Source organism: Phragmites australis, chromosome 15 (assembly GCF_958298935.1).
Source record: "Phragmites australis chromosome 15, lpPhrAust1.1, whole genome shotgun sequence".
Lineage (NCBI taxonomy): Eukaryota > Viridiplantae > Streptophyta > Magnoliopsida > Poales > Poaceae > Phragmites > Phragmites australis.
Window position 1 is genome coordinate 3489775 of NC_084935.1, and position 16364 is coordinate 3506138.

The window sequence follows — 16364 nt, forward strand, 5'->3', positions numbered from 1 at the left end:
ATGAAGATCAAAGATATTCATCAAGATAAATGAGCTCTAGATTATGCTCATAAAAAGAAGAAGAAGCTCAAGAAGATTAACAATAAATGTGAAGGCTAAGTCACTTATAGAAATTAAGTGACTTAAGGTATAAAGTTATTAATGAAGTTTTATAGATTAACCCATATGTTTTATGCTTAAGAGTGAGTTATGGTTAGGATCTATAATAAGGTATGAGTTGACATATCCAATATACCAAGAGTAAAGAACAAAGGTTGGACTCCATAAATGATAAAGTGAATTCATTGAAGTTTTCGGATACAAAATGGTTTTTTGGGGCAAGACGATAAAAGGCAAGCGATACTCGGTTACGATGGACCATCCGGTGGTGAACGGCAAGCAAATAGCTTCGCGTCGAATGACCAAGATGGTGGTGAAGAGTGAATGAAGATTTTGCATCAATGGACCGTGCGAGGCTATATAAAGTTATGGGTAATTCGCATCAATCACATGAAGAATCAAGAAGAGAATGAGTGAAGATTATATGAACGTTGGCAACCCTCAAGGTTTGAAAAAAGAAACGGTACTAGAAGGTATTTAAAGGCTCAAGGTGGTTCAAACGTGTTTTTCATTTGAATTTGAGTATATGTAAGACGCACTATTAAGAGGAATATGACATTTCTCAATACTTAAAAGTATCTAACCAACCTAAAGTGAGAGACATAAAACACGCATGAACATCGGGTAGTGCTAACTTGTGTTTATGTTGAGAGTTCGTTTTAAGAATATGGTGCCAAAAGTGTGAAAGTGTCCGAATCAGGTTTGGGAGTGTTCCTATTTTGATCTAATGTGTTTGAGATCATAATTTCTGGTGGGATAGATAGCCTCTAAATAAACTTTTCGTAGAGTCTAAAATTATCAAAAGCGGACATCATGATCAAAAGTTATCATCGTTTTTCAGATGGTCGATTGTGCTGATTTCAAATGTTCTGAATTGGTCAGAAGTTTCGGATTACATCCGGTTTGGGGTTCTCTGTCATGGTCTGAAGTTTCAATCCGGAAGTTCTAGATTGAACCCAGAAGTTCCAAATTTTGTGGTTAGTTTAGAGGTTCCGAATAGGGGTCCTCAGGTGGGTCTAACCTGTGTAATCCGAAAGATCTGGATTATATTGTATGTTGATTTTAGCGAGTAGTTTTTTATGGTTGGGTATAAATACCCATCACCCCCTCTTTGTTGTGCTACTGGAGAGCAAGTAAGCATAACTCCCATCTTGAGCATTCGAGTTCATTGACAAAAAGTTTATCGTCGCGTTTGTTACTCTTGGATCTTAGAGCTCCTAGGCGGCTAGGCGTTGGCAAGCACCCAATGTTGTGATGTGCCACGGGAAGTTTATGAAGGCTTAGATTTCGCCTCCGTAAGGGAAGAAATCAAGAGTGAAAGCTCAAGCTTAAATGTGACCGAACTTGGTGAGAAAAAGAGTTGAAAGAGACCTAACTCAAGTGTGATCGAGTCCCTTAACGAAGACGTAGGAACCTCAAGTGGAGGTGTCTGAACTTCGCGAAGCACATTGCACGTCTACGCTCTTTGTTTGCTTGTTCTTGAGTTATTACTCCCTATTTGTGCAAATTTGGTCAATCTACTGGTTCGTGTAAAATTGACTGCAGGTACTCCTTGGATATGTTTGGAATTATCATTTGAAACACATAACTTCATTTGGTTTGAGCTAGAACTCATTATGCGTCATTTAATTTCAGTTTTACTCTCAACCCGGAAGTTCTGGATTGATTCTGGATTGAAATCGAAAGATCCTGATTTAACCCGAAAGTTCCTGATTCTGTATAATCTACTGCCAAATTTTAATTTTGTAGGAACACCTAGCATCCCCTCTAGGCGACATTAGTGTCCTTTTAGCCTCGACCGCACTTAGTCTGATCAGCCGATCGCATGCGATTCATCCTGGTTGATCGGCAACGGCTCCCGTCCTCCTCGTTCACAAGTATGCACGTCTTCCCGAGCACCGGGGCTACTGCTATGTCGCTTTTGGGCCATAGTGCTGTCGCTTGTGGTCATACCTTTGCAGCGCTGTTGCGCCCTCCCTGGCACGGTTTGGACAAACAAAGGATCCCGTCATCGCCCTACATCACCGTCCTCGCACACCACGACACTCCAGCTGATCGCCGCCACCTCTCTCAGCGCGTCATCGCCTTAGTCGTTGACGCCCTTAGTCTTCGTCATGCTGTTCAGGTGTTCTTCACCAGATTTTTTGAGCATCGTTATCACGCTCTCTCAAACACTGGCATCACCGCTCCTGGCAGCTGGTTCCACCTCCCTCTACCGCCTTCGTCTAGCATGACCTTGCCACCAACGTCGCAATCTCCTCCCCAACTCCTTCGTCTACTCCGGGAATTGTAGGCTACATCGGCACTCTCCTCCTCACCGCTTTGCGCACCGCAACCGTCGAGACCTTCTCTGCTAGTCTCTGACGTATTCCCAAGCTTGGTAAACCCATTGCACGCCTCATGCTTTACGGCCTCGACTGCGTTGACTTCGGCATCAACCTCTTCTCAGCGATCGTATCATCTGCGTCACCATCTTCTTCTCTCAGGCCTCCTTGCGCCCCACACCATGGCGCCTTCTTGCACCCGTGGCTCATGTGCGGCTCCATCGACCACGACAACCCTAACTACTGTTACGTTGACCACTACTATCTCACGAACGGCATCCTTGACCACATCTACCCACCTCGCTCTCGACTACCTCGACATTAGGCACAAAGGGCTACCATCTGTATGAGCAACTCGTCGATCTCTCCAGTCGTAGCGTCTGCAACGCGTTGTTTCGACTACGGGCGATGTCATTCGTCAATCTCTCTAGTCTCATCGTCTACGACGTTATCGCATGCGACTACAGGAGGATATTAGAGTATATGGTATATGATACACAAGGATCCAGTTGTTATAGTAGGATATGATTAGATTCATCTTATCTCTAGAGTTGCTTGATATCTAAGCTATATATACTCTACATATTACATCATCGAGTCCTAATGCAATATATATAATATTCTACCAATTATATTCTTCCTACGGTTTGGATGGGGATAGAAAATTAGCTCGCTCAATCCAGGTTTAGCATGCCTAATTCATTTTTCGAACACACGCAGGAGAAAATGCGGGGTCAAAATCATCTGCTAACGAATCGGATTCCAAAACACATATATTAGCAAAGTTCAAATTGCTATATCTACTAAACAATATATGTAAATTGCAATCTATTTGCACAGTTATATTCCTTATAATTAAATATACAAAATAATATCTAACTTAAGTATATTTCGTCAAGAAACAAAATAATGACATGTGAGTCACACTCACAACTTTAGCTCACAACATTTTCAAACAGTATTTTCAAACGTGTCATGCTCTCAACTTTAACAAGAATTAACAAGATTGAAATCCAAACGACATTTTCAAATAGTATCTTTTTCCCACATTTTTTGCATTACCTATGTTTTAGTGACACTAAAATTTTAACAGAACTAATTTAGACTCAAACCAAATAATCCCTGCATACTAGGACATAACATTACAAGTTTACAACACACGTCTAGATCTGGCACTTGGCGCGCGCGATCTGCTCGACGAACCTCTCGAGGTTCCCGCGCGACGACCCGCCCGATGCAACCGCCTCCGCGGCCTTCAGCTTCCACTCCGCCGCCCTCCTCCTGGCCGCCGCGCCCCTCCCCTCACTGCCCATCAGCTCCCTCACCGCGGCCTCAACCTCGCCACGCCCCGCCTCGCGCGGCATCTCCAGCCCAACCCCCCACTCCTCGCACGCGTAACGGCAGTTGGTCACCTGCTCCGAGAAGAAGGGCCAGCACAGCATCGGCACGCCGGCGCGGAGGCTCTCCAGTGTCGAGTTCCACCCGCAGTGGCTCAGGAACCCGCCCGTCGCGCGGTGCTCCAGCACCGCCTCCTGGTCGCACCACCCTACCGTCAGGCCGCGCCCCGCCACCGCCTCCGCGAACCCCGCCGGCAGCGCCCACCCGCCGCCGCCGTCGCGCACCATGTCCGGCCGAACTACCCACAGGAACGGGCAGCCAGCGGCGGCCAACCCCCACGCGAACTCGTCCATCTGTTCGCTCGTCACCACCGTGATGCTCCCGAAGTTGACGTACACCACGGAGCCCTCCGCGTGGCCGTCCAGCCACGCCGCGCACCGGTCATCGTCCCTCCACAGGCTCGAGGTGAGGGACGGGAGGTACGACGGTGGGGAGACCTCCGGGCCGAGGGGACCAATGGTGAAGGTGTTGGGGAGGCGGGCGCGGATGGCGTCGAGGGCCGGGCGCTCGAGGTCGTCGAAGGTGTTGAGGAGGATGCCGTCGGCGGCGGGGGAGTCGAGCTCGCACTGCTTGATGTTAATGGTCAGCATGGTGTCGTCGGCGTCGGTGGTTCGGATGAACGTCGGGAGGTCGCGGAGGCGGGCGCTGGGCAGCATGCCGGCGATCCAGTCCACCTGGGTGTCAAGATATCCGTTGGTGAAGCAACTCTCGTCTGTTTGCATGTGTGTGCACAAGAAAAACCATAAGCTCGGTTCACTTCAATAGCCGTGCAATAATAGCCAATATGCATATGAATGTGTATCTGGTTAAGGTCCTATTTATTTTTTATTTTAATTATGAATTGTAGCTTAAAATAAAATAAAAAACAAACAGTTATAATATAAAAGCTGATTTTCATAATCACAATTCAAGTCATACTTCAAAATCTTATAATCTACAATCTGGTGGAAACAAGCTTCCACGAATTCTACAGACTGAACTGAACTCTCATAATTTAAAGATAAAACAAGCATATACTCAGTTTATATTCATCTAAGTTTTTGTCTATTTTTTAGTTAGTTTGAGAATATGTGTAACTAAGAATCTGTTTGGTTAGGTTAAAGCTTTTAAAAAAAACTGTTGTTGAAAAGCTATATTTGAATTGACTTTTGATACGAATGAAATGTATAATATATGTAGTACCTTTTAGAACATCATTCCTTATAAACTCCTCCAAGGCAGCTTATAGATTCTAGTAATAATGACAGTTTTTACTTCTCAAAAACTATTTTCAAAAACGGATAGCTCGGTTCAGCTTTTTGTTTGTAAGTAGCAGAAAATAATAAAAGCTAAAACAAACATGATCTAAAACCCCGAAGCATGCAATTAGGTGACAAGAATCATTTTAGACACTACTTAAAAAAACTCCTTCACTGTCGGCCCATAAATGGTTTTCACTGTCAGTTTTAGAGCCGAGCTGGGCACCAAATCGATCTTTTTGGACTAAAAAAATAGAAAAAAAAGATTGCACCTGAGGAACCCCATGCCCGCGTCGTCGCAAGTCACAAGTCACGCGATTTTTCACGCACGTGTAGTTCATAGCACTCAAACTCGGAACCTCTCAGCTCACGCGATACATCATTACCATAACTCCATAGAAGTACTAGTGATACCATTAGCATATACAATTATTTTAATATTTTCTGTCTGAAACTTTAAACGATTATTTGGATATCTAAATAATATTAAATGAAAAAAATTTCTACTACAAAGTTGTAGATCTCATCGAGAGCTACAATTTTGATATAAAGTTTGTCCACATCCAACTTCGTATGAAAAAGTTATGAATTTTTTAAAATAACAATTCTTTTCGAATAACATTTTAATGTCAATCCATGATACGAACCGGCAGTAATATTCTATCACTGCTGTATTACTGTTGGCTCGTAAGAAATCGGCAGCGATGAGCTGGTATATAAACCTATTTCTGTAGTAGTGGGATAATTTTTCGAAAACAATGGCAGTCCATATTAATTTATGGGTTATGTAAATGAGGATCCTATTTAATCATTCGTCGTCTTAGATCAAGGGTTCACTTTTTTCATTTGTAAAGTGCACATCTCCTTGCTGCCCTGATAATTTACCTGACACCTATTTGTTTTTTGAACGAGAACGAAGTAACCGAGATTTTAGAAGTCATGCAACTTGAACTATCGTACTTAAATTATGTAATCGTTCTCCAATTGGTCTGGTCTGATCATATAGTCAATCAGCTATCTGCAGCACATACCAGCGGGACACCATTAACTCAGCTGGCCCATTTGATATTTTTTTATTTAGTTTTTACACAGTGCGCCGTTTTTGTGGAATAGAATAGGTTATCGCCTGATGCATGGTACATATGGAGCTGAAACAAGAGGTGGATTAGATGAGCACGCCACTAATCACTGACAGTGACTTCTGAAAGTTAGTGGGCAAATACAATATTTAGCAATAAACCCAATGACAATCGAACAATCTTATCTTCATGCTCATCTAGCATTAGGTTTCTTTCTTGTGAATTTTGAAGTATATACTATAACGATGCTTGTGGACTATTAGTGCGTATGATGGGACATAATTTTCATAAAAAATATTATGGAAGACTTGGATGCCGTCGGGTCACTAATACCGTTAACTAAGAGATCAAAACTCCATCACCGTGCATTGGGATGCGCATCCGTTCAACCTAGTGGAGTTAGATGTAAGGCTCATTTTCAACTGAAGAGTTTAACCCATGCAAGAAAAGAGCAAATGTTCACGATGAACATAGGAGCTTCATATGACACCCAATTTAGTCATCTTTCAGAAGCTAAATCAATTCAAATGCAAATTAATTACTATCTAAAAGAATTGATGTTTAGTTAGTTAGAACTTAGCTTATGATACAAAAGAATGCAAATTAATTACTATCGAGATGATGTTTAGAACTTATTAGCTGCTGATCGATTTACCTTTGAATGGCACGTAGCCTCTCTTGACAAGCTGATCAAAGTTGAGGTATGCCAAGACTCCGCAGCCGCTCGGCGTGAAGAATAGGTAGGCCTGGAGCCCCATCTCCTTGGCGACGTGCACCGCGTACCCCATGGCGCCGTCGGCGACGACGCAGCTGACCGGTGGGACGTTGTCCGCGCGGCCGAGCCGCTCCACGAGCTCCCGGACGACGGCCGGGCCCGTCCGCCGCGTGGCCTCGCAGAGCGCCCAGATGTCCTGCGTGGCGTCGAGGTCGGCAGGTGGCAGCCCGTCGGGGATGGTCTCGAATCGGAGTCCCTCGGCGCCCGCGTCGAAGGCGCTGGGACCCCGCGCGCGGAGGAGGCGGCCGTGGTTGTACTCGGTGTGGACGAAGGTGACGTGGAAGCCGCGCGCGTGCAGGGCCTTGGACAGCTTCAGGAACGGGTTCACATGGCCCTGCGCCGGGTAGGGGATGAGCAGGACGTGCGGCTTGGCTCTGGCGGGCTGCGGCTGCGGCTGCGGCTGCGACGACACCATGGTTTCTCAGCTCTGCCTGCTTGGTTCGGCTGGGTTCAGAAGATGGGACGAAGAAGATACCAATTGGTGTGAGGCCAAGTAAGTCGGTGCCTTCAAATTTATTTTTTGTAGGAAGGGATGGCGCAAGGGGGATTATTTTTGTTGTCATGCGGTGTGGACCATGGAGCTGTTAAACACTACAAATAGTTGTTTAAAAAGAAAAATATTAGATAATAAAGTCCAAAAAATCGAGACCAACAATAGAGCTTTTTTTTAAGAACCTCTAATACAATGTGCAGATACGCACATACTCACAACACCAATTTCCGATAGAAGATCCATGGATCATACTCCCTCCCCCAATGAGCAGTGGGTCCATCCTTCTTATGCCCAGCATCCAACCATTAACCAAGAGACAGCTTCCATCCTCTCTATAGGCGCGATTGGATCCCTTTTCGCCACTTATCTTATCTAGCTGGGCAAGAAATCATACCTAAATGAGTCAAATTGGCTCTTCGTCAAAAGCAAAGCTAGCCTAGCTCGGCAAGACGAGCCAACAAACGAACCAAACGCGTCCTGTATGGTCACTTCTGCTAAAGTGAACTGAGATGGCACCGTTGTGCGTGCATCTATCGATATTGAATTTTAGAAAATAATAGTTTACTAGGAAACGGCTCACTTCTGGTTGAAATCGAAAAATGTTGGGTTCTCGTGAAAAGTAGCTTATCGTTAAAGATTGGCATTGGTACATGGGCCTGCACTGTCGTGGTTCGTGAATGGATGGAGGTAGGCTAGTAGTGAGCCCAAGACCTTCGATACCGTACTGGACCATACCAGGCCCAGACAAAAATGGTAGCATTCGACGAGCACTTAGGCCACAGGCAGTATGGTTAGTGTCTCAGTGACTCGGTCGGTGACGGTGCCAACAAAATGCCACGGCAAGTAGCCTAGATCAACGAGGGGCCGTTCAGGCATCTTGTCTCAGTTCAGAAACCAAACAGCCCGATAATTTCTCGAGATAGATCCAACGATGCACAATAATTTTGTAGATACAAAAATTAAGATTGTCTCAGTCTCTGCATCATAAGATGCACGCGTGAAGCACTGCCTAGTATGGTAGGGTCTTCGGCTCTTCGCAATTGTGGAGCACAACCTGCACCATAAGATGTGTGCAGTGAGAGGATCAGGCAAGTACAAGCTTCAATTCCGACCGTTTATTTTTTCTGAAGAAAATAAAGGGATCGTATTTTTTTAATGGCGCGATCCTATCTACGCGGTCTTTCAGGAGACAGGCGCTAGTGCAGGATGGGGAAAATTGTGAGATCAGACATCGCTTTCTTGCTTGACCTCATGTAAAACGTTGGGGGTTAGGGCCGGGGGTAGGTGAGGAACGGTGCCCAGTGTGAGGTTATACTAAGCATATTCCGGTGGAGCAGAGATGCAGGAGCACAAGTGCATCTGGACTGGTCAAAGTTCTATCTGGTTCAATTCAAACATGCCGGTCCATATCCTGAAAAAAATAAACGAACTTTCCAAGCAGCCTCCTCTGTGATATTTTAGTTTGTCCATTCAGTGACGGACGCAGTCCTGTGAAATAGGGACCGTCGTTCTCATTCACATTCACATTTACATTTTATTTCTTTTTTCTTCTTCTTCTTTCTGTTTTCTTTTCCTTTCTCCTCGTAGACCTCTAATCTTAATCTTCAGACAGCCTCCTCTGAAATATTTAATCTGTCTATTCAGTGGCGGACGTTGTCTCAGAGAATAGGGAATCTCTTCTTTCTCCTCTTTTTTTTCGAAACAGATCTTCTTCCTCCTTCACATTTACATTTTCTTTCTTTTTTTTTCTTCTTCTTCTGTCGTTTTTCTTTTCCTTGCTCCTACACCTTTAATTTTCAATGGAGTTTCAGCGTGGAGCTGGATGTAGATCCACCTCTGTGTCCATTGCTAACGTGCACACGGCATAAAATAACGCCGTAAATTGGCAGCAGTTGACCAATAAAACACCGTACGGGGACCGAAGTTTTCTAAGGCGTTTCGGAGCCGATCGTTGGATCCACGAAGGCTGGTAAAAGCCAACCGTAACTCTGCTGCTTGCGGCGAGGGAAAGCCGTCGGTTTGGTGAACTTCAGAGTTGGCATGCTATCCTTGAAACGGGCAAAAAGAATAACAGGTTGCAATGCGGATTGAGTCACGGGGGAATGGACGCTCGATCACTTTGATTTGGTTGGTAATCTAGTATCTGGATTTGTTAGTTCGTCTAATTTCTCGATCTGACTGTTGGGGCGAGATCTTTATCTTGACGTCAGGCGGACCCCGGCGGATAGTAAACATTGTCCTTCAAGTGCTACAGTATTTCTTTGCTGCTCCAAGAGCCACGCTCCATCCGGCGCTACAGTGATAGAGTCTCCGTCCAGTATTTTAAATTTGGAGATCATCTCTGCTCCCTCTATCACTTTTTATGTAAAATGACTGAGTATAAAGAGATGAAGAGAGTAATATATGTAGAAAATATGATAGTTATTAGAGATAAAAAAAAGAGATAATATAATAGTGTTAGAGAATAATGTAATAATATTATAGAGACGAATTTTTAAAATATCTGTTAAAAGATGGCATCAGATTACTTCTATTATCAAGCTTGACCGTGCACGCACACTAATAAAAACTAGATCACTTGTGTGGTAATCGGTGCACGTGTTATCAATTGTTGGAAAGGAAGAACCGAAGAAGCAAAGGTTTCATTTTTTAAGCTTATCATCTTATGTGGCTGCTTGTACTAATCTAGTATTAGGTGAGGAGAAAATAAAGCTTTGTGTCATCTTGTTTTGTCCCCCTTGCTAGGCATGCAGCTTGAGTTTGGAGGCATTGCAACTTTATCAGCTCTCAGGAAGCCTGTTAGTTTCCCTTTACGCTATAAGCAGTTTTCAGTAAAAATTGTTTTTAACAAAAACTTATAAATTTTAGCGATGCTAAATAGAGTCTATATCAAGAACTATGCGTTCACTTAAGAAGAAGTGTTACTTCTAACTAGACTTGATTAAGGCTCTAACAAGGCTAAATGTGTAAGTTGCTCAGGACTTGTAACCTTCCCTCACACTCTAAAATGCAGGAAAAAAAAATGTTAAGTACTTCCAGACTAATAAGAACTTTTTTAAGAATATCAGTATAATTTATAGACGTATATACACATTCACATTATCACATATTCACACTCACAGGAACTACTTAAGATCGGAGATGCTAAGTTTGAATATTGACAAATATATTATAAATATCTCACTGTCAATGAATACGTTGCCTATCATTTTTTTTAAAAAAAACTAGTTTATTAAGACATGTAAGAAGTAAACTTAGAATTTCATCCTTAATATAGGGTACAACTATCCCAATTAACAAACAGTGATAGCACCAGAAAATGAACCGAACCAGCAGAGGTAAGACCATCTCTAACTGAACCAGAGCATATTTCTAGTCCCGATGCCAACACCTGGGCGTATCTTCGAGATGCCATGACAAGCACGTTTCTCGTACGTGTGCAGGACGTACCACGTCACGTGGATCACCGTGCAATCGGAGGCGCGAACACTGCGTCCGATGCGACCGAATCGAACTCGTGCCATGTGTATGTAGCCGAGCAGGGGCCGGGGAGCCACATGGAGAGGCATATAATTGTGATGGGTCCCGGATCCCCCGAGACGTACGTGCCACCAACCGAGCCCCGCCCGCTCGTGACAAGCACGACGTGAGCGCAGCTGACTTTGATGTCTGGTCGCGGTGGAAGGTGGTGCCCAGTAAAAGTGGCGGGGCCCACATTCAGCCTGCTGGGAGAGGCGTGCTGCTTCCGCGATAGTTTTGGAGCGACCGGCTGGACACATGGCTGAGCCGAGCCGGATTCGGAGCCGCTTCGTTTTTTTCTTTCAGCCGCTTCGTTGGAGTAGGATTCGAGTACTACCATCAGCATCACTGTTATGGTTTTGCGGAACAAACGTGTATGTTAAGGTTAATCATATTTTTCTACTATCGAGGAAGTCTTCAGATAGAAATAACGATTGTTTTTCTATTCTAAAGAAACTAACGACGGATATAACAAAATCATAAAGGAAACTTCTTTCTTTTTCTTTTTATCTCATCTTTCTCTTCTCTTCTCTTATAAAATAGAAAAGGCTTAAAGAAGCTACAGAGAGTGACAACGGCTAGAAGTTTTGAACCACTTTTATTTTAGAAACACTTGAGAGCTCCTAAATTAAAAATGAAGAGAAGAAAAAAAAGAAAAAAAAAGAAAGAGAAAAGAGAAGAAGAGAATAAGAGTGAGCCTCTCTTAAATATTTGGTCTGGATGGGCCATTAAAAATTAGAGCGGCTATTTTTCTCATCCTTACTTCATCTCATGTTATTGTTGATGGCCCTAAAGTTTTAATCAAATTTTTCATCTCAAATCAAATGATCGTTTTTATATTTTGACTTGCAAACACATGGAAATTTCGAAATGGCGTCCGAGACTGACGGCACGAGTCGTCAACCACGCTCTCAGCTCAGCGGCTTGGTGATCTAGAGCCGAGCCGAAAACATAACCTACTTTCCACTTCTACCCTTCCCAAACCCAACCCACCGCCCTGCACCAGGGCCCCACCTTGTCAGAGTCAGTCACTTAGGGTCGTTTCACCCGCCACCACCAGAGAAATGTCCAAACTGCCCCCCCTTTGTTGGTCGCATTGTGTCGTCTTCCCTCCCCTCGTCCCCGAGACGCCAACTACCCATCCGCCCTCCGTTCTCGCCTCACCAACCCTGCTCCCCTCGCCGACCGCCAATAAATACCGCCCCGCTCGCCACCTCCGTCTCGTCAGAGGAGACCTTGCACCGCACAACTCCTCCCCCGAAACCCTACCTACCTAGCCAATCGCCTGCCTCGCAATGGCGCTCGCCACCAACTCCGCCGCCGCCGCAGCCGCGGCGGCCGTATCCGGTGGCGCGGCATCCCAGCCGCGCCGCGCGGCCGCGTTCCTCCCGCTGAAGAGGCGCGCCATCTCGGCCGTCCACGCCGCCGACCCGTCGAAGAACAACGGGCCCGCCGTCCCCGCGGCCGCAGCCGCGAAGACCTCGGCCTCGACGGTGGCGCTGCCGGAGAAGAAGCCGGGGAAGTGGGCGGTGGACAGCTGGAAGTCGAAGAAGGCGCTGCAGCTCCCGGACTACCCGAGCCAGGAGGAGCTGGACGCGGTGCTCAAGACGATCGAGACGTTCCCGCCGGTGGTGTTCGCCGGGGAGGCGCGCCGCCTGGAGGAGCGCCTCGCCGAGGCCGCCATGGGCCGCGCCTTCGTCCTACAGGGAGGCGACTGCGCGGAGAGCTTCAAGGAGTTCAACGCCAACAACATCCGTGACACCTTCCGCATCCTGCTCCAGATGGGCGTCGTCCTCATGTTCGGCGGCCAGGTGCCGGTCGTCAAGGTACCAACAAACCCATCGAATCCACCAAATTCGCCAATCAGGCATGCCGATTTGCGAGATCTGATCTGATCCGTTCCAAAAAAAAAAAATTGCACGTGGTAGGTGGGGAGGATGGCTGGCCAGTTCGCCAAACCAAGGTCCGACCCATTCGAGGAGAGGGACGGGGTTAAGCTGCCGAGCTACAGGGGCGACAACGTGAACGGAGACGATTTCAACGAGAAGAGCCGCGTGCCGGACCCGCAGAGGATGATCCGCGCCTATGCGCAGTCGGTGGCGACGCTCAACCTGCTCCGCGCGTTCGCGACTGGAGGGTACGCCGCCATGCAGCGCGTCACGCAATGGAATCTCGATTTCATGGATCACAACGAGCAGGGTGATAGGTGAGAAAAAAATCGTCCATTTTCCTGCGATTTTTCGCAGCACTTTTGGTGTGGAGATTGTGAAGTCGCTGTCATGTTGAAACCATTCTCTTTCACACATCCCGTTATCATGGTAAAGTGGATATAGACTTGTAGATTACCTGTGATAATGCAAATTCTCCTCCTTGGTGTTAGTTTTACCATAGGTACAACTGGTGGTCTAGTATTATTATTTTTTACCATAGCTTGTTGAATGTTATTCCATTATCTTAAAAATTACTATCTTAAAAAAACTAGTAGTCTAGTATACTGAACATATTCTTGGAAGTTGAAAACATGGATGGAACTAGAACCATTATCGAAATGTTTAGATATTTTTGTTTGTGGCTCAGCAATTCAGGTGTTTCTTGGTTGTTCGTTGTTCTTCTTTGTAATAAATCACGTGGTTGTTTTGGGCCATCGGTCAGTAGTTGGTACAAGTGGTCGTAGTAGAGTATATGGGAACTTTCTCTTTACATGCCCCTTTCTTTCGAGGAAACAGCCAACAGGGCATCACTGTTGCTTATATTGATTGTTTGCGTAAATAAGGTACCATGAGAAAATACTATCGTTGGTCAATAAAGCATATCATTGTCTTACTAGACATTGGTAATATGGTATTTTAGACTTCAGAGTATAGAATTAGTCAATTAGAGTATGGTGCTCCACCATGCAATTTTCTCATGGGTCATACCTAACACCTGAATATTTATTTTGGTTCAAAATTTCGATTTAGTCACAGAAATGGTGTCTATATTATTTGTTGATATAAATAATATACTGTGGGCTAAGTCTTTGGCTTTTCCCGGAAAGTTGTTGCCCCACCAAAGTTCCACCACCAACTCACCATCACAATGGCTCATATTAAAACAACAATTTGTAGGTGGGGATTTACAAGTAACTACACAAGAGTAGCAGATTGATAACCACACAGATTATATTGCCACATGACTATATGAGCCTTGTATCTTATTTTGGTTGAATATATAAATTTATGTTTGCAAATGGTCAAATAAACATTATTATCAGATGGTTTGAGTATTTTCATCGGATGGTGTATAGGTACCGTGAATTGGCTCATAGGGTGGATGAGGCTCTTGGATTCATGACTGCAGCAGGGCTTACAGTTGACCACCCGATAATGACAACTACTGACTTCTGGACCTCGCACGAGTGCCTTCTCTTACCGTATGAGCAGGCTCTTACCCGTGAGGACTCCACGAGTGGCCTTTTCTATGATTGTTCTGCCCACATGTTGTGGGTTGGCGAGCGCACTCGCCAACTCGATGGGGCTCATGTTGAATTCCTCCGCGGTGTTGCCAACCCTCTTGGCATAAAGGTCAGCTTTAAATCCATTTTTGTATTAGTCAAGTGAAATCGAGAATATTGTACTCAATGTCTTGTGGATGCTGACTGTCAAATCGATATGAAATTTGTGGAATGTAGGTGAGCGACAAAATGAACCCCAGTGAATTAGTGAAGCTGATTGAGATTTTTAACCCTTCAAACAAGCCTGGGAGGATCACCATAATTACAAGGATGGGGGCAGAGAACATGAGGGTCAAGTTGCCTCATCTCATCCGCGCTGTCCGCAATTCTGGACAGATTGTCACATGGATTACTGATCCCATGCATGGAAACACCATCAAGGCCCCCTGTGGTTTGAAGACTCGTCCATTCGACTCCATTCTGGTGAGTTGCCTTCCACCCGAAATTTCTGCATTCTTTCTTTGCTAGTATGCGTTTCTAGTATGATAAATTAGAAAGAGACTCAATTTTGACTTTGCATTCATATAAGTGTATTGAAAAAATGGAATGCTATCTGAAGTTCCCATCTAGTGTTTTGCGCTGTGTTTGTGTGTTTGTCACTATAATACTGAGACTTTTGGGCATATATCATCCTCTGTCTGAAGACTGCCTGTTCTGTGATCTAATATAAGTAGTTCCACTAAGGCTACTTATTATCAATAAGTCAATAAAGTAGGTCCACTAAGGCTGGGATGGGGTTAAAAGATCTTGTTAAAATTATTGCTTCACTTTTTTTACTCATACTTTGAATCTGCATTCGAGGTGCTGTGATTAATATGAGTTTTCACCTTATGTTCTGATAGTAGCCATTGTCTGATGTCCTTTCAGCTTCATGAATAATTGTTAACTTCCACTCTTTTATGTGTATTTGATCGATGAATTGGTTGGCACAATCGTTTACTCTAGATGTGTGTTTTCACCGGAGTATTTACAGTTTATTATTTAGGAGTATTCCATCCTGGCGTTGCAACTAATTCAGTGGACTAATTGTGAACTTTACACCGTATCTGACAGGCTGAAGTGCGTGCATTCTTTGACGTGCATGATCAAGAAGGAAGCCACCCTGGAGGTATCCACCTGGAAATGACTGGGCAGAACGTGACCGAGTGCATTGGTGGATCGCGGACTGTGACCTTCGATGACCTGAGCGACCGTTACCACACTCACTGCGACCCAAGGCTAAACGCCTCCCAATCACTGGAGCTCGCCTTCATCATCGCCGAGAGGCTCAGGAAGAGGAGGATGCGGTCGGGGCTCAACAACAACCTCCCGCTCCCTCCACTGGCTTTCTAAACGGCGAAGCCGAACAGAGAGGGTAGAATAGTTGCAGCTTGAAAGCGGTGACCTATGCCTATTTGTTCGTTGGTGCTTGTATGGTGGGTGCTCTTGGCACAAGTTACATGCTCGTGAGCTGTTGGTACTTATGGAGGATAATAGCTAGCAGTCTGTGTTGTAGTACTATGTTTTTCCTCTTTGATGTTTTTGAGTGCGCGACTTGGCCGTTTGGGGTTTTGATCTTTGGAAAGGAGAGAATAAAGATGGATGGGTTTGCTAGGTGAATTGGTGCTCAATAAATTGATCCATTGATGGTTCTATTTGGTTTTCTTCTGTTCTGTGGCACCTCTTGGCTGATGTAGTGATGTGAAATGCTCGTGCAGTTCCTGGTTCTTTGCAAACGACGCGGGGAGGAATTGCGAATGCCTTTAGAGCATTATGATGATAATTCATAAGCTAGTGATCTCGCACTAGTTCCTGGTTCTTTGCAAACGAACTGCGGCTAAAGCTTGGGCATTGGGCGGTGGCCTCGCCTGGTGCTCAGGCAGCGGCAGTCTTGGGTGAGGACTGAGGAGACAATCTGATGTCTTCTGCAATCATGTGATGGCTGCCGTTGCGAACCTGCTCGGCAG

General features: G+C 45.1%; 2 protein-coding genes across 2 annotated transcripts; one reads left to right on the forward strand and one right to left on the reverse strand.

The window, feature by feature from the left end:
• Positions 1–3461: 3461 nt before the first annotated feature.
• Positions 3462–7432, reverse strand: LOC133892822 (UDP-glycosyltransferase 85A2-like). Its single transcript, XM_062333786.1, has 2 exons — positions 6794–7432; positions 3462–4533 (listed from the first exon to the last, which is right to left on the reverse strand). Exons 1-2 carry the CDS (start codon positions 7326–7328, stop codon positions 3587–3589), a joined length of 1482 nt encoding a protein of 493 aa, XP_062189770.1. The 5' UTR covers positions 7329–7432; the 3' UTR covers positions 3462–3586.
• A 4631-nt stretch (positions 7433–12063) lies between these two features.
• On the forward strand, positions 12064–16050 carry LOC133892727 (phospho-2-dehydro-3-deoxyheptonate aldolase 2, chloroplastic). Its single transcript, XM_062333665.1, has 5 exons — positions 12064–12751; positions 12854–13131; positions 14212–14488; positions 14596–14841; positions 15472–16050. The coding sequence occupies exons 1-5, from the start codon at positions 12221–12223 to the stop codon at positions 15748–15750; spliced, it is 1611 nt and encodes a 536-aa protein (XP_062189649.1). The 5' UTR covers positions 12064–12220; the 3' UTR covers positions 15751–16050.
• The last annotated feature ends 314 nt before the right edge of the window (positions 16051–16364 follow it).